The sequence below is a fragment of the Ascaphus truei genome, chromosome 3 (genome assembly GCF_040206685.1).
Source record: "Ascaphus truei isolate aAscTru1 chromosome 3, aAscTru1.hap1, whole genome shotgun sequence".
Classification (NCBI taxonomy): Eukaryota; Metazoa; Chordata; class Amphibia; order Anura; family Ascaphidae; genus Ascaphus; species Ascaphus truei.
This window is the reverse complement of record NC_134485.1, coordinates 359360222-359379021: the sequence shown is the minus strand read 5'-3', so window position 1 is coordinate 359379021 and position 18800 is coordinate 359360222. Positions and strand designations below refer to the sequence as shown.

Here is an 18800-nt window from a genome sequence, read left to right as displayed (position 1 = left end):
AACTGTATACAGACACTGACTCCCCAGGGGAGGTATCCCCAGCCGGATTATCCCTTGTTCCAATAGTCTCTGCTATGGAGTCAGATCCTCTTTCAGCTACACGCTGTGCTGACAGTCAGCAACTGTCTTGCATCATCTCTCTCTCTATGAGTAAGTGAAGGAGTCCCTGTCATAAGGCAGTTCCCTACACCAAACAGTCACTTATCTACAGTGTCTCAGGGGACTAACTGGGCCCTGGGGGTATACCGCTGGCCTAGCCCCTGGAGCACTGCTCCGTGGACCTAACCTGCTCCTTCAGGTTCCTGGTCTTGAGTCCTGACTTCCTCTCCCAGCAGGCAGTAGTCTTTCCTTCCTTGTGAAGCAGTCCAGCCATCTCATTGACTCTCGTGTGTCACTAGGCAGCTTTCTCCCTGGGCATCATGGGAGTTGTAGTCTCTGTGCTGCACAATTAACATTGGAACCGCGTGCGCCATAGGGCACTGCGCCTGCGCGACTCTAATGGCCGCCGTGACCTTACCCCACTCATGCGCAACCTTTCAGGGCTCTTCCCGACCCTTGCAGCTCCTGCGCATGCGTGACTCTGCGCTCGTGCGCGCGCGCACGCCTAACATGAAGGTGCCCTGGGGGTGAGAACTACCGGCAACTCTATTCACCCTGCATACATACTGAGGTAAAGAGGGGGGAAACGGGTGCGCGGGGAGACCGGCGTGTACCTGGCTACATATAAATGTAGCTATACCTATTTCTGCCAGTAGTTGAAGCTTCAGCAAATTAAAGTAGCTGGGAGATTAGTCATCAATCTGCTAATAATCAGCTGGGAACGGGGTATTTAACACTACTTCAATTTTGTGTTTATATCTGTATATTGTGTGTATAAACGGATGAATCCATAGATGCACATTTTATTGGTACTATATATCTGTATTTAGTAAATTCCTAAGGGTAACTCACTTGTTTGGAAGCTCCTCTATCTCTATCCCATACTGAGAAAGCAAATCAAGTGTACATATTTGTATGTGCCACGTCTGACTCAATGCTCACTAGTTCCAAGGGAATTAAAGCTCACTTCCTATTCAAATAAACCCCATATGAGTTAGGTTAAATGAAAAATGAAGGTGGCAAACCTGCATTATTAACTAGAAAACGGAGCTGTGCTCTGTTTCCACAACTCTTACTCCCTTTAATTCATTTTTCCCTAACATAAGATGGCCGCCGTGGTGCTTCGTATCTAGTGACGTCACCGCACTGAATGCTTCCATGTCCAATAAACACGTGTCCCACGCTAAGCCCCTTGTGATGTGGCACTATAAGGTAGCCTGTGCAGAGAACAATATTATATCTCTGATTTTTCACTGTATGAAAAGAAAGGTCCAGCGTTATTTCTGAAAACGGGTACTATGTATTTTGAGACCGCTCAGATGAGGCAACGTTTTGTTCGCCATTGCTAATGTTACAGTCATTTGTGTCAGGCGCTTTAAGGGACAGCCTCCGCTGTCGGACCTTCAATCGTTGTGACGTAAGGCAAGTTGCTGGTGTGACTGATGCTGGTGGTTCCCGTGGTTGGCAAGTGTTCTGCGGAGTCGGCACCGTGAAAGATCCCAGGAGACAATGTCAGTGCTCAGGGCGGGGAGGGCGGATAGGTTCGCTGTCGGAGGGGGCTGCGGCACGTAAAGCAAGAACCCTCTGGCAACGAAAGTGTTAGTGGACCTGTATCCTGCACACAAGGTGTGACCTGCAGCTCTACTCAGTGATTTCTTCACTACCATGGAGCTGGTCAAAAAGGGACATCAAGAATTATACCTCTAAAGTTTGTAGTAAAATGATCCCACCTGTATTTGTAGAAAATATATAATGTGAGTATGTGGTACCACCATGTACATAGCCATTTTACAGAGATCCCTTTAGAAACATGGTGGGGACTTCCAGCTGCCTATGCTAGTAGTTGCACACGTAAGGTATAAAGCCCTTCTGAGGAAGAAGAAAAAGGGTCTCTGGCTGAGTAACTTGTAAGGAGCTTGTAACCAAGTTTCTTAAGTCGGGAGCGCAATCTTTTTTTCCCTGTGCCCCCCTGCTGGCTCTTGCCCTCTCTTCGCACCCCCCCCCCCTTACCTTGGCTTCGGCACCATGACATGTTGCCATGGCGACGCGTCTCCAGGAGCAAGGTAAGTGCAGTTTACAGGGGCCTTCACCTCTTCCCCGGCACTTAATTTAAGTGCCTTCGGGAAGCGCGTGGGGCCTCTATAAACCCTGTGCCCCCCGCAGACAATCTGTTTTTGACTTCTCTAACATGCCCTTTCGTCTCTCTGATCATCACCTCCTAACGTTTAGCATTGCTCCACCCTATGCAACCTCTACAACACCTACTTCTACACGCACAGAAATCTGTATGGTCCAGACCCCCTCCAATTTTCTGCATCTTTACAACCTCGCCTCGCTTCCATCTCTCCTCTTTCCTGTACTGACCCAGCAAACTTTCTATACAACAGTGCACTATCATCAGCCTTAGGCCCCGGACATGTTTGCTGCGTGCTTGCGGAAGCGTGCTGACGCGCGCTCCTGCTCAGCACTGAGCCCCTACAGCCGCAATTAGAGCGGCTTTAGTAGGGGCTCACCTGCGCTTCCGCGTGTACGTGCGGAAGCGCAGGTCTTGGGGGAATTTAAAATTCCCCCGCTTGCCGGCGAGACAGGCCGGTCACGTGAGCGGTTCGCCCAATGAGGGCGAACCAGCTCCGTGACGTCACTGGCCCGCCCCCGGACCGCCCCCTGACGGCTGCTGAGAGCGCTTGCGGTAAGCAACCGCAAGGCCAGGGAAAGCACTCGCTTTCCCTGCGCCTCAGCACGCCAGCAGGGACCATGGACTCGGCCTTAGAGCTTATACTACCTGCGCGCGTGATTGAACGCCTAGACTCGCGCACGCCTGCAGCCCCAGCGATGTGTGAACTGAGCTGCAGGCGATGGGGAGGCGTGGCGGACGCGTCACAAAGCTGGTCCGCCCTCAGTGGCTGAACCGCTCACGTAACCCTTGAAAAGACAACTTTTTGTCTCTTCAAAAACGTGTTCGCGCACTAGGGGCGGCCTCATATGCATTAAGCAATTTGTGCTTGTCGCGCACGCTAGCACAACCACGCTGACTATAAGCTCAGCATTAGATAAAATATCTGCTGTTACGCCAGACAGTCTAAGCCACAACCCTGGTGCACACACCTTACCCGCTATCTCCAAATGTGCTCATGCACTGTGGAACGGTACTGGAGGAAATCACGCTCTAAAGCAGGCTTCATCCACTATTAATTCATGCTCTCGTCCTATAACACTGCCCTTTCCCTTGCCAAGCAAACCTACTTTTCTTCACTCAAATGAACTCGGTCATCTAACTCAACGCCTATTCGCTACCTTTTATTACCTTCTCCCCTCAAAGCAAGACATAGCCACCCATGGCACAGACTAGATTAAGTCAATCAGACATGACATCTCTAGATGTCAAGTTCCACAACACAACATGGACTTCCCCTCACACCTAAATTCACCCTGAGCTAATTTAGCTCTGTGACTGAGGATGAGGTCTCTGCGCTCCTCTCACTATCTCACCCTACAACCTGCCCCCTGATCCTATTTGCTCACACCACCTCTGCACCCTCTCTGGCATACTAAGCCCCACACTAACTCACCTTTCTAACTTCTCTCACCTCTGGCATTTTTCTATCATCTTTCAAACGCACTCCTCACGCCCATTTAAAAGAATCCCTCTCTTGATCTAGCCTTCCCCTCTAAATACCACCCTATCTGTCTTCTCCCCTTTGCTTCCAAGCGACCTGAGCAATTTGTATACAACCGTCTAATTCACTTTCTAGCCTCCAACTCCCTGCTTGACCCTTTGCAATCTTGTCTTCGCTCTCTACACTCCACTGAGACAGCACTAACAAAAGTGGCCAATGAACTAATCTCAGCCAAGTCTTAAGATGCGCTAATAGTGCCAGCGACGCAACGTCGCGTCAAAACAAATGCATTGTCGCCGTCGTCGGCACATATAGTGCACGCAACGGCGCTACCAAAAATCTGGTAGTCACTGTTATCTGATTTTTTTTCAGCGATGGTCTCACCTTGTGGCCAGTCTGAGAGCTTCTCCGTCCTTCTGCCTTCCCCCTTTCTGACGTCACTGGCCATGTAGCCAGCGGCGTCGCCAAAACTTTATATGCAACTATCGCGACGGGTGACGTCATCGGTCACGTCGCCGGCAGTATAAGCACAGCCTAAGGGTCACTTCTTACTAATTCTCCTGGATATCTGTGCCACCTTCAACACTGATCATCCCTTCTCCTGAACACTTTCTACTCAATTGGCCTCCATGACACAGCCTTCTGTATTCACATTCTGGTTCACATTCTACATAGCCAACTGCTCCTTCAGTGTTTTCTCTTCTGCTATTCCCACTCCACACCTTCTCTTGGTGAACTAATACAAAATTTTGGCTTTCAGTATCATCTCTGCTGATGACACACAAATTTACTTCTCCCCCGATCTCCCACTCTCTCCTGTCCTGTGTTACCAACTGTGCCTCTACAATCCCCTCCTGGATGTTTCATCGTTACTTAAAGCTTATTATGTCCATAACAGAACTAATACTCTCTTCCCCTTCCACTGCCGCCCCTACACCCTAACTCTTCCTCGCTGTTAATAATACCACTATCTCATCAACACCTCAAGCCCACTGTCTAGAGGTCATCTTTGACTGATCTCTCCTTCATTCCTCACGAAGTCCTGCCGTCTACACCTCCAAAATATTGCCAGGATACGCCCTTTTTTCACTCGTGATGAAACTAAAATCCGAATTCACTCATCTTGTCTCGCCTTGACTACTGCAACCTTCTCTTAGGCCGTGCGTATAGTTCTGGGGACGGCGACTCAACCGTTGCCGTCGCCACCCGCGATAGTTATAATTTAACTTTCATCGATGTCGCTAGCGACGGGGTTATTGATTGGTTCTGAGGCCTCGGTCCCGCTGCGCTCGTTGGCGCGGGCGGCAATGTAGCGAGTTCCCCACCAGCAGGGGAATCCTCGCGAGACGGTCCCGGTCCCCACTGGCTGCACAGCTGACTACACGCTGTGGCGCGTCAGCCGCTGGAGACACCAGAGAATGGTGTTTCCTAGCGTTGACGCGTGACGTGTGTGGCTGTGAGCCAATGGGGAGGGGAGGCTTCGGGAGGAGGAGAGGCTTCGGGGAGCGGGGAGGAGTGTGGAGTGAAAGCAGGTGAGTGCCTGTCTGTGTGTGTGTCTGAGTGCGTGCCTGTCTGTGTGTGTATGTGTGTGCCCGAGTGCGTGAGTGCCTGCCTGTGTGTGTGTGTGTGTGTGTGTGTGTGTGCGTGCCTGCCTGTGTGTGCGCGCGTGTGTGTGTGTGAGTGCGTGAGTGCCTGCCTGTGTGTGTGTGTGTGTGTGTGTGTATATGAATGAGTGCCTGCGTGTGTGTGTTTAAACTTACTTTCCAGCTCCAGCCCGAGTCCGTGGAGGGAGGAGGGGGGAGAGTAGCGGGTCCCTCCGCTCAAGCCACGCCCCCCTCCCTGTCAAACCGCCCACCACCCGCCCACCTCCCGCTCTGGCTCCCGCTCCCTACAGACCGCATATCGCGGTCTGTGTATCTCAGCGCACCGCCTGTCAGCAGTGCGGGTGCGCTGACTCTGGGAGCGGGGCCTTAGCCTGAGACTTTCACATGTGGCGACAGTCTCTGAAAAATCAAATTTACCCCGCTTCCAAATTTTTGGTCGCTCCGTCGCGCTTACTATAAGCGCTTGCGACAGAGTCAGCGTTGGTTTTGGTTTTGGAGCGACGTCGCCGGCACTATAAGCGCATCCCCGCTAGCGCTGAGCTCGCTGAGAGGGCGGCGCTTGGCGAGGTGACTTGTATGTATGTGTATATGTATATATACAAGTCACCGATCACGCAATGCGCGGGCACACACGCTCATCGGCGATTAGATAAACACATTTTTTAAACTTTCTAGCGCGCTCAGCTTCCCCTGCAGCGTCGTTCCGAAACGCCCCCCACCCCCGCGAGCATTTGCGAAAATTTTAAGAACACCCAGCCCTCATGCTTGAAGAGCTCTCCAAGCATGAGCGCGCTCAGCGCCAGCGGGGACAAAGCCTTAGTTGGCATTTCCCTTGTCCGCCTTTCCCAATACATTCAAAATGCTGCTGCCAGAATAATCTACTGTACCTCACTCACCACTCTCCTGCTGCTTCGCTATACGTCTCATATCGTCTAGAATCAAAGATGAAACCCTAGCTCTGACAAAAAGCTCTCAACAATTCTGACACCCCCTCCCTTACATATCAGCCCTCATCTTCAAATATATACCTAAATGCTCCCTTTTACCTCTACCTACTCTCACTACCGCCTTCAAGATTTCTCCTTGCTGCCCCCTCTCTTGGAATTCACCACCATGCAGCATCAGACTCTCCCCCAGCTTCCTGTCGTCATTTAAAAACTCCCTGAAAACTCACCTTTTCGAGGAAGTCTACCCAGTGCACCCTACACCATGCACCTGCCAACCCTATTGGTAACAACTGTGCGGCTGGACCAAATTCCACCATGATGCATACTCCATCCCACAATGAGCAGCCATTTTACCTTTTTTTCAACATTGTCCCTCATTCCTTCTAGAGTGTAACCTTTCATGAGTAGGGCCCCCATTACTTTGTGTATTGGGGTGCATGCTTGTCCATATTTGTATGTAACTGTTTATGTAATTCTCAAATCTCTGTACCCCCACTGTACCGCGGCACAGTATATGCGCTCTACCAATCAACAATAATAATATTGTATTTGCCTGCATTGTTTTTTGTGGTCCAAGTGCACGATTTTGCATTTAATTTTATCAGGGGTGGCCGAAAATATAAAATACTTAGGAGCCAGCGCTTTGCCCCTTACTGGCTGCTCTGTTTCACTCACCGTCTCCTTTAGCCCGTTCACTGCCTCCCCCTTGTGCAGGGCACAGCGTACACAGAGAACCATGTGTCGGAGGAAAGGGTGTGGTTACTAATGCTCTCCACTGATTGGCTGATCCCTTGTTAATGTCATGGCATTTTACACAAGGGCTTCTCAAACTTGTAGATCATCTCTAACAGACGTCAGGAGTGAATTTGTAGGCGTCCGAGATTTTTCGACCCATGCATTTCAGTTGCTTCATTGAACAATCAATGTTTTAGTCCTTACAAAAACTTTTATCAAAAATCAACCTTCGTTCCTTGTGTGGATGGAAATGTTAATAAAGCAGTTCTAAAGTCACTATTGACACCGCAATAAACCTCAATAACCTCATATAAATGTTTTTTTAACCTTTGACTCTGTACCTTAAGCTTTCTGTTCGCTTAAGCTTTTTGTTTGCTTTTTCAATTTTTATTAAATGTACTGTATTAAATACCATTGTGGACAAATAATTTTTCTGATCTGGCCCCTTTGTAAAACAAGTTAAGCAATGCTATATCAATACAGTCATTGTTATGATGGGGGTGCAGTATTAATTCATATATTTTTATGTTTTTTAGGTCAAAGGTGACGTTTAAAATCACGCTCACTTCAGACGCACGGCTTCCTTACAAAGTGTATGTTTTTTTATATATATTAATCAATACTTTGTTTGTTTATTTTTTAAATTAGTTTCATGGTCCTACATTTTGTATTATTCCTTACAACTAATTATCGCAGATCATTAAGACAAGTCATTCTAAATCATTGTAAGTGTGAGGCAGTAACGGCACAGATAATATCATCGATACTGTAATCATCAACTTTAGTAAAACAGGATTCGGTCCAGATTATCGTTGAGCATTTGTCTTTTATCTCGGTTATTGATTTTCTGTGTCTTGTGTAGTTTTCTTTTCTGCTGGTTTATTAGCCTTTACATTACCACAGGAGTGGGCCACTCCAGTCCAACAGGTCAGGCTTTCATGATATCCCTGCTTAATCAGTGGTTCAGTGTTTGATTTGGTCAAAGACTGAGCCACTGATTGCGCCCCCTGTGCTGAAGCAGGGATATCCTGCAAACCTGACCCGAGTTGTCCTCCGCTGCCTTACCAGATGTAAAACTGAACCAATATAAGTTTTCATTGTTTCAGGGGTAGCAGTGTACTGTTTTAGGGTTCATAACAAAAGTCCTTGGAGCTTCAGAGAACTGTCTGCCAAGCCTCGACAACAAGAACCTAGCATCTTAAAGCTGTACTGTCGGGGGGAAAAAAAAAACCACTGACATTTACCACGATTCATTTGTACTGCACGTCCATAAAGAAAAGCATTGATAGTTAAATATTTAATCTAGTAGCCATGTATTAAACATTATAAAAAAAAATAAGACGTTTTAAAAATGCATCACATTTTCTCACCTTTTTGTCTTCAGGCTAAGTGTTCCTGAAAATACCCCGTTCACTGCGGTATTAAAGTTTGCAGCAGAAGAAGTAAGTACCTTCATGTTCATTGCGTAAAAGCGTCACGCTGGTTACTTTACGTGGAACACACGAATTACAGTAATGATGGCGACGTAATAAAGTAAGGTTTTCAGAAAAGTTAAATAAGCCATTGCGTGAAGAGAACACAAATACCCTGCCGTCTATTTACTTTCTGAAATACTATCTTGAACCATTATTTATGGTTCAATCTTTGCCTGAAGCACTGGTCGTTTGCAACAGTCAAAGGTTTAGATATAAAGGTGGGATCTTACTTTTGTAGCGATACCAGCAAGTTCTTTCAGCATAAAATGTTTTATCAGATCTAAATAGTGTTTGTGTTTTTTTACATGCAAGCTTTAGTTTCCTTTCCCTTGAGTGTGATTTTGTGTTTCAGCTTTACTTCTAAAATTAAATTGTATTTTCTTGGACATTACAATTGGTATTTATTATACATAGCTACTGTACGTGCTGCTGTAGTATAGTCCCTTATATATCCTATAATGGATTTTCACTGTTCTGTCCTACATCTGTATTTGTTTTCTGCTGTTTTACTGTACACATATTAGATCTATTTGCATAAGCACTGCAATTGTAAGAAGAAATACAGAGATGCTTTCTTTCCTGTGGCAAATTATTTGGATTTTCCTAAGTGTTGTTTGCTGAGAGGGACAAAGCAAAGGGAAGTCAGCTGGAAAAAATTGTTTCCTTGTCTGCTATTTTTTTTTTTTTCCTGATTAAAATGTCAGTGCAAGAGCAGGTTTCCCTAGCAACTTTTATTGTGGTAATGACACATGGAACACGTTCCCTGGAGAGACACTGCCCTATTCGTTCTTCATTTATAATTCGTAACCAGCTTTTATACCTGTAAGCATTTATTAATGTGTCTTGTGGACTGTAGACCTTGATACTGATATGACATGACTTGTTAGCTAATTTATCTTTCTGACATCAATCTATATTTTTCCAAAGGGAAAAAAATTGTGACTACAGGCTGAACAATGAGCAATTGACTGAAATAAATGTGCAGTTACCCCAAACATCAATCAGGCATATTCAATATCCAGCTCTTGATTGGATTAATTGCATTGTGTAAATTTAAGGTAAACCATCTAAATTGATCCCAGGGTAAAATCTAAAATAAAAAAAGCACAAAAATAATGGTATTTATGTCAGTAAAGGTGGTATCCTCTACCCTTTATTCGCTCTGTTTTAAACACCCCCATTTTGGCACCCCTATTACATTGTATTGCTGCATGTTTTGTGTACATTTTGAAAGTCTGCCAGCAGAAGTGGTAGTGGAATTCAGAAAGCTAGGGATAGACGCAAGGCACCCTAAATAGAAAGGAAAGCCAAGGATCAAATCAGGTCTGAGGATAGGCATACTATGTGGTCCATGTGGTTCTTTTCAGGTGTCAGTCTATGATTCTGTGTAAAGTAATATTATAGTATGAAAATCAAGAAATAGTGGTTGGACAGTAGATTTAGCTTTTACAATTAGGGGTCTATGGCTGAGTTTTTATAAAATGTTCAGTATTGTAAAGTATCCTTAAAGTTTCCTTCCTTTTTTTTTTTTTTTTTTTTAATAAACGTTCTAGGTTTGAAGCAGGGGGTCTCCAGAGCTGAACCGCATTAATTTCAGCTCTGGGAACCCCTTGCTTCTTGAGATACTTGCCTTCGGAGGGGGTGTTGGCTTGGCGCTGTGGGGCTATTGAAATGGCAGATTTAAAGTACCCGTGTCACGCGGGCCAAAAGGAAGCCATAATCCTTTGCGGCTTCCTATTGGCCTGCGTGGCCAGGAATTTTAAACCTGCGGAGCTGCTAGCGGCATCACCTACAGAGGTATATATCTTGGGGAGCAGGGTGTCCCCGGAGCTGAAATGAATGCGGTTCAGCTCCTAAGACCTCCTGCATCCCACCTTAAAAGAAACCCACTTGTTCCGTTGCTTTAAGTTTTTAAAAAACAAAATAGAATTTGAAAGCTGAGAGGAGCTTCCAAGATCATAATGGTTAATGTACTTTTTGTTTAAACAAAATGATAATTATCCATTTGTCATTGGGAAAACAAATACAGTCACTTCATTGATCATGTAAAAAAAAAATGTGTGTGTACATACTGTGTGTATATATATATATATATATATATATATATATATATATATATCTCTTTTCCACATATTTTCCAAATCCTGTACTTCATCTTTCCCATAACTAAACGCAATGCTGTTATTAAAAAAAACAGCTTACAATCCCCTCTTTGGCTCTGGTGTCCTTTGCGTAGTACAGTGTTCTGTGTCTAAAGTTAAACAATGTGAAATTGATGAAACCCACTCAAAGACAGCAAATGTGAATTGATCAGCCAGCTGTGCGGGGATAAATTGTATCCATGTGCTTGTTTTTTGGGAGTTTTTTCCAAGCAGTTAGTTGCTGTAATAAGGAATGCTGTAAGACCATTAAATTGACAAAGTGATGAGCAATCTTGTTGACAGATTCACAAAAGTGAGAAGCAGCAAAAGCCACAACAGAAAGATCGGAGACCTCATCTGAGGGAATTTATATTTTGCATTAAGAAATAGGTTTCTTGAAGCCACATATTCCTCTTATTGTTGGTCGTTCAGAAAGGAGAAGTATCGATTAGCTCTTATCTGAGAATTCTAAAGGAATTCTCGTCAGTGAGATGATCGACATGAAAAAGCAATAATACATGTTCACCCCATGATATGCTAAGCAATGAGCACCGAATTAATAAGATTTGTATTTACTATCAACAATTTACGTATAATTTAGAATTTAGTAGAAACGTTCATGCAGTCACACAATTAAATTCAGGCTGTAAATCTCTTTCTCCCCCCCCTCCCCCACCCCCACCAAAAAAATACACACACACACACATATATTGGTCTTGAGACAAAAGGTGGCACTGTGTGCATGTCATTTCCCAGAATCCCTGTATGCTAGGTGATAATGTCGAAAAGCAGGGTTGCAGACCTGTCTAAGGCCTGGGTCCCGCTGCATCCGGCGGTGTGCGCGTCACTCACCAGACGTGTTCCTCCCGAGCTGGCCTCAGTCCCTCCTCTCTGCAATGCTCGCTGCGCACTGTGACACGTCAGCCAGCAGGGGATACAAGAGGATCGTGATCCCAAGCAGCGACGCGTCACGTGGTGCGGCAGGGAGCCAATGAGATGAGGAGGAGGGGAGCTGTCTCGAGCTACGGGAGTTTGTGTGGTTCGAAATCTGCACTGTCCTCTGTGCAGCATGGCAACATCCCCCCCTCCCTGCCTCACCTCCCCTCCGGTGCCCGTTTCAGGCCGCGCGAGCTGGGGAGGTTGCGGCCAGCTTCGGCTGCTGAGCTCGTCTCCCAGGGGAGGAGAGGGGGGGAGGGAGAGAAGCAACATGCACTTTTAACGAGCCTCTTTCTTTTCTCACGTGTGTGGGAGAGAGAGAAATCTCATGCTTAAATACACACCGTCACCAGGGCTCAAATAATTCAAACCATCCATATACACCATATCATTTTCAGAGCGACAGGTAGGAGACACAGGGTATATATTTGGCAAGCACAAAATATAGCCCTATTCATTGCCGGAGAAGCTTTGAAAAAAAAAAAGGACATGCAGAGCAAGGTGTTGCTGGTTTCCCTGGCTTCGTAGGGGTTAATATAAATCCATGTCCCATGCCATCCTGTGCTGGAGAGGGGGGGGGGGGGAGAAGCAACAAGGCAGAGGGGTTTCCATGCGTGTGCCTGTGTGTAATGGTCCCGCCCCCCACATCATAACACCCTGCCCACCCGACCCATTTTGGTCACGCCCCCCCCTCCCGCTCCAGCTCCCTCTCCCTACAGACCGCGTATAGCGGTCAAGTGCCTCTCCACGCGCCGCCTATCTGCAGTGCGGGCGCGTGGTTAGAGGCAGCGGGGCCTTAGCCTAAGACATGTGAATGTGCTCACAAGTAATATTTTTATATGCTATACAGTGGTGGGTTTTTAGTCACCTTTTCACCCACCATAACATAAATTATATGTATGTATGTATGTATGTATGGATATATATATATATATATATTCACCCTGGCTGTGCTCAAAGCTGTGACCATGCAGCAAGCTTAAGCCTATAGGGAACCATGTTAAAAATGGTTTTTGAGGCAAAAAGTGACACTGTGTGCTCATTTGCATGTCATTTCCCAGAATCCCTTGCTGCAGTGGAAGCACTGTTTGCTAGGTGATGATGGCGAAAAGCAGGGTTGCAGACCTGTCTAAGCCCGCGCGTATAGTGCCCGCGACGATGACGCCGCCCAAAAACAAATACATTACCACCGCCGCTGCGTACGCTTATTGTAAGTGCGACGGCGGCAATGTGACGGAGCAGCGTCGCCAAATTTGTAAGCCGTGAATTTTTGATTTTTCATTGGCTGTCGCCTCATGTGACAGCCTCTGAACAAATGAAATGCCCGGAAGCCCGCGACGCCGCCGCAAAGCGAAATATAACTTTCGGTTGCGGTGACGTCGCCGGTCACGGGCACTATACGCGCGGCCTAAGACATGTGGAGGTTTTTTGTTGTCTCTCTATCTATCATATCATACTTCGCATATATAGAAATACATGTCCACTGGAAAAATACTCTTTATTACTACTATTGGGGGGGGGGGGGGGGGGCTTACCCATCGGGTAACCTGGATAGCACAGGGATTCTCATTGGAGGAAATTGGACTGATCCATGGGTGGGTTGTCCTTTTTAAGGATGAGATTTACTGTAATAAAGAAAAAATGTCCAACAATGACAAGTTCAGTGGTTCACAATACAGGGACACTGCCTCATAATCAAACCTTTATTACATTAGAATAAAAAATAAGCATAGGCGGTAGTCCTTAAACCACTCTTAACCTATTGCACAACATATCCATAACTCACTATATTTACATATATACAATGGTATGAGTATGTCGCCCAGTTAGAATTGAGTAAAATGTTTATCTCACTTGACATACAGATGTACTGTAGTAAGACTTACTGAATCCGGTGCGGCTGCTGAAAAAGCTTCAAGCTGACACTCTAGAGATACTGCTGCCACAATATTGCTGTGGGTGGTACATGCTTCCGGATAAAAACCCCCACAGCGATAATCTGCCATCAAAGGGGTGTTCGCAGTTCAATGACTTGCCCCGGTGCCGAAAACAGTAAATCTTGCTACACCTGTATATCTATGTATAACTGAAGCTACTTGCTATATTATCGTTTTGATAATTGTGTACAATTATGCCGCCAAAAGCATAAACTATTTCATTTTATTTATAATATCATTAATGATGCAATTTTGAAATAGATGGTAACTTGTATAGTGATGCTCTTTAATACAGTTTCAACATTGTTATTTATGATTGAGTGTTGAATATATTATATCATTGCATTTTAATAAGAGTTCCATGCTGCTCTTTCTTTCCCCAAGACAACTTTTTAAAATATGAACTGGGGCCCCTCCATGATCCGGCTTCTGGCATATGTGCCCACCGGACACAATATGGCACCCAGGTCAGGGCTTGGCCCGGCGGCTATGTTCCTAGTCTGGTGAACATGTCATTGTTCTTGTTTTAAAATTTAAAAAAGAAATGTTATCAAATCCGACACGAATAAAAAATGGCAAGTATGTAGCCGTTTTCTTACCGTGCTTTAGCACCAGGGGGTCACCGGACTTTGAGGAATCAAGAATAAGCTCCAGGGTACCCCAGTTTAGGTAAGGGTAGAAAATATATGTCCATTTTGCAGTAAGGTATTTACTAATATACTATTAACATTAGTTTTGTTAACCTTGCCAAATAAATGCCTATTAACAAAATCTTGATCACATTTTTCAAATATTTTCACTAAACATAAATTGTTGTTTGTCTCTTAGTTTAAAGTTCCTGCAGCAACAAGTGCGATCATAACAAATGGTAAGCCCGGTTAATGCGTTCTTTATTTGTTTGTCCGTAGTGCTGATCTCATTCAATCCGTTGCAATCCTCTACTAGGGGTAAAGATGTTACAAACATTATTTGGATGGAAGAGCACATTCCTTCCCCAATATAGCAAACAACAAATAACGTATCTGCTTTCCATTTGTGGGAAGGGGATTCACTTGTACAAATGTCCCTATTTATTAATTTAGCCCAGTCGTAAAAATAGACAAAATACCCAACTAATAAGGCGCGCATAATCCTTTTTTTTTCTATTTATATATGATTGCTTAGTACTATGCTGACCTCCCTTGTTAACAATTTTTTGTATCTTGGAGTAGAGAATTAATGTCTACTGCCATGTCTGGGCCAGAAGCAAGCACATCATTTATCATCTGTTTACTTCAGGTATCAAGGTCCCCTATTTTATAATATGCAAAGTGTTGCTTACTAACTTTGTGGCTGTTTCTATATGTGCTAAAGTGGCCAAGCAGGCAGTTTTCGGCTGAAATTCCCTTTTGAAGGCAATTGGGAAAATGGACAAAAAAAAAAGCCCCGATCAGTGACTTCCATTGATATAGATTAGTCAATTTTTCTCAGGATAAGTATCCTATGGGTGTTTACCTGAATTTGTACTAAGCTACTTTTTCTTTGTGCATAAACAAATCTTAGACGGGTTTTAGTATTGATTTTTTTTTTCTTTCTAATATACTGTATTTTTCTTTTTGTCACACAGACGGAATAGGATTAAACCCAGCCCAAACAGCAGGTAAGTAAAAACGGATCAAATAAAGGCACATCAATTTATTTCTAACCATTAGGTGCTTACTGTACTTTATGTTGGTCTCTTATTACATAATGTTTAAAATCCCAATGTTATGAGCTTTGTGTCAGTTTTGTAGGTTTCAAAGAATATAAGTTGAGGGTTCATGATGGAAATAGTTCTGGAGAAGCTTGTCTGGTTGCAGAAGCTTTTATTAATGAAAAAGCAAAGTCCATTGTTTTGAAGGAACACAGATTAAGTAATAAACAAAATGATACATTTATTGAAAAATCCATTATTATTATTTTCAGTCCTGAGGTAACTGGCATTAAACTACTGTAAATATGAGTGCTCATGCCAGAGGACAAACTCATTTAAAACCTGATCTTACTGAATGTAAATTTCATCCTGATGGTTTGGGCACAGGGCTATTAAATATTTATTTAACGGTATAACTAAAGTACAATACGAGAATAGCTCCATAGCGCATATTTAAATTAAGTGATTGCAACAAGTAGGAACTAATTAATCCAGCTTTCTTACTGTGAAATTAATATACCTGTCATATTCTTGTTTAATGAACCTTTCGTGCATGAAAGACATGTGTGATTGAGTGCAAAATGTCTTGGAATAGACGGCCTGAGTACCTCAAGTAGGGAAAAATGTGATGAAACAAACAAGGCCAATATGTAGTCCCGCATAGTACCACATTTGAATTCGTGACAGACATATTTGTAACAGGCTAAAATTAGGTGATTGGTCTTTCCAATTTAATTTAAAAACCGCACCAAAGTATTTAAAATAATTTTTGCAGTCCCGACAATCTCGCATTACAATGTTTGCAAATATTTCCAAGGTAAAATAATTTTAAAGTGTTTATTTGGGGATTTTAAGGAGTAAGACATCCAAGGGAATAGGGAAACGATGATCGGGTAGGAAAAGGGGTCCTGTGTCCAAGGTACATTCATGTGTTTCTAGGGGGGAAAATATATACATATACATGTATATACATATAAATTAGCTCTTACTTTGAACTTACTGCACTATTTATTATATTCAGGTTTTATAGCAATAATGGAAGTAATTAAATATTTAATTAAATAGAGGGAACTGCTAAAAATGGCACATGATGGAAGAAAATAAATATGCAAGGGGCATTTAAGTTTCTAGGGGGTATCCTTTTTAAACTAGTAAGTGAAGCAGAAACATTATTGCATGTTTGTTTGATTTGGTAATATATTTGTTCTGTTTCTTAATCATTCATATATTTTCTTTTTCTTAGGAAATGTTTTTCTTAAACATGGCTCAGAACTCCGACTCATTCCAAGAGACAGAGTGGGCAGCTGTTAATATCTGCTTGACTACTATATGACATATGGAGTCATATGCTAAAGGACAACATATTTATTGAGGAACTTAAAAACATTAGACTAAGCAACATTTTAAGTTGGTTCAAAGACTTCACACAGCTTTTTTTTTTTTCGCTTAAAAATCTTAGTTACATTAAACATTTTTGTATGATTCAATGAGTGTTTCATAAATCTGTCAAACCATAAGATTTGTTGAGTTGATTGATATACATCTGTCGATGTTCATGTGTATGTAGAGTTAATCACACAGAGCCATTGGCTATGCGGTTAACATTTTTACACGCATTAGATTATAGGTGGGGATCTTTGGTTTTTGAAATGCCACCCCATATAGCATACAAAAAATATAATTTTGTAAATGTGATTCTTTCCTTAATGAAGTGAAATCATTCTGAAAGTATAGGTTTACCTTTTCTGGGTTCTGTGGAAGATTGAGTGCTGAAATACTGATAGTGTTGATTAACAAAGATACATTTTATTTTACCCCATTGTTGTAATTATGGATTACTCTGAGAACCAAGTGGGAGAATGGGAAGGTGAAGGGGATGACACACTGCCTCTGGTGCTACTCTACCTGTAATTGCATTGCACAAAGGAGTATGTAAAACAAGTTTCTTGTTGCCATATTTACTTGCTAACATGAGAAAAAAAGCGATTAATTCTTATATTTATATTTTATTTGAGGCATCAATCCCTAAGATTACACTCTTTAGCCTAATCAGTGCCATTAGTTAATTTGGTGTTAGTAGAGACTGCACACGGAGGTCTTCCAGAACTGCACCCTGTTATTATCAGCTCCCGGAACCACCTAGTTCCCAAAAAATGTACATTGTGTGTTTGCAATTTTAAATTAAAACAAAAATCAAAATGGCTGTCTAGGTCATCTAATAGGAAGCTGCAATATCATGACCCCAATTACATCACAACTTCCTTTTGACCCACTGGAATGAGGCTAACCTTGTGGCCATAGGAAAATGAAAACAACAAATACAATTTCTCTGGAACCTGAGGGTCCAGAGCTGAGAATAGGGCAATTCAAGTCCAGTTTACCCCTAGTTCAAATTATAAAAAAAAAATATGGAGTACTGTACAGTAGATCGGATTGCTGCTTTAAATGCTGAAAATGCACATGTAGAATCTGCTATTAATCATATCACAAGTTACGACAAAATGGTGATATACTGTATGCAACTTTATGTTATTATACAACAAAAATCTATTGTATAAACTTTTTACAATGTGTGCTCACATTAAAAATGTCAGAACAAAATGCTCATTTATTTTACATAATATAGATGTTTAGCATAAACTAGGTAAATTATGTTCCTTGTATACATTAACATGTGCCTTTTATACATATACATTATGATTTTTTTTTTCAAGGCTTTACCACATAAATAGCATCTAAAAAAAGATGGGAAAAAGTGCTGCCATTATTTAGACTATATGCATTATTTTCTTTCATCTTAGTGTTTCAAGTTGAGGCATAGGGAGGGAGGGAGAAGATCACAAAAAGAAGGGAGGAGTGGGAGAATTGGCCTAACATTTGGGTAATATGTACAGTCTTCCACTAATGTTAGGCCAATTATTGTCCATGCTGCATACTCGATTAGGGCATTTAATTAGTGTTACTGATACGTTGCGTCATAGGGGTAGGTTATTGGCTCGCCTGGTTTCTGATTTTTTGAGCAGTTCCTTGGAGCTTTATGGCTCCTCCCTTCAGGAAAAAGCTCCTACCAATTCTCCAATTAGCATAAAGGTATTATACACCTCATTGTCAGTACACATCACCCTCCACTGAAGAGTAGGTGAATATGTATGGCTGTCTGAAAGAATAGATGTGTAAGTTTTCATATTTCACACTAGAGTATTTTTCCCACCACAGTCTACCTTTTATAATAAGGGAATCTGATACTTGCTTTGCCCAGTTTTTAACTGCACTAAATCACAAATAAGCATATGCTTCATTTAAACCCTTCAGGACCTTTTCACATATTTCACAAAGTTTAGTCCATAGGACAATAAAAAATAACATATTCAGTGCAGGTACCGGCTAAACAGAGTCTACCTTGATGAGGTTGTCAGGCTTGATGTTTTGATCAAAAGATGCAACCAAATGACTCCTTTTGTTACACAGACCTATGTTCTTAATGTAAACATGTCACTGGTATATTTTAGCCCAATTTGCTATACTGATTAGTGTACCTCTACTGTAGTTGTGACCTTGTGGGCTTCCCAGAGGAGGGACAGGGATGTTACACTTCCCTCGTTGGTATGAAAGAAAGCTCTCGGTCTATGTTTTGCAT

The 18800-nt window shown here is 43.0% G+C and overlaps 1 protein-coding gene across 2 annotated transcripts; it reads left to right on the top strand.

The window, feature by feature from the left end:
• The first annotated feature begins 1475 nt into the window (after nt 1-1475).
• On the top strand, nt 1476-17573 carry UFM1 (ubiquitin fold modifier 1). 2 transcript variants are annotated; one of them, XM_075592048.1, is made up of 6 exons: nt 1476-1610; nt 7539-7595; nt 8387-8444; nt 14320-14359; nt 15098-15130; nt 16407-17573. In XM_075592048.1, coding segments are annotated over exons 1-6 (258 nt in total). In that variant the 5' UTR covers nt 1476-1608; the 3' UTR covers nt 16475-17573. The 2 variants fall into 2 exon arrangements, with proteins under 2 accessions (XP_075448163.1, XP_075448164.1); XM_075592049.1 differs by lacking the exon at nt 1476-1610 and adding an exon at nt 1730-1853.
• Nucleotides 17574-18800: the final 1227 nt, after the last annotated feature.

Bases quoted from the DNA above. Each gene is read 5' to 3' on its own strand.
- UFM1 (XM_075592048.1), top strand. The intron at 7,596-8,386 runs GTATGTTTTTTT...TTTTGTCTTCAG, and splicing joins GCACGGCTTCCTTACAAAGT to GCTAAGTGTTCCTGAAAATA. The intron at 8,445-14,319 runs GTAAGTACCTTC...TTTGTCTCTTAG, and splicing joins TAAAGTTTGCAGCAGAAGAA to TTTAAAGTTCCTGCAGCAAC.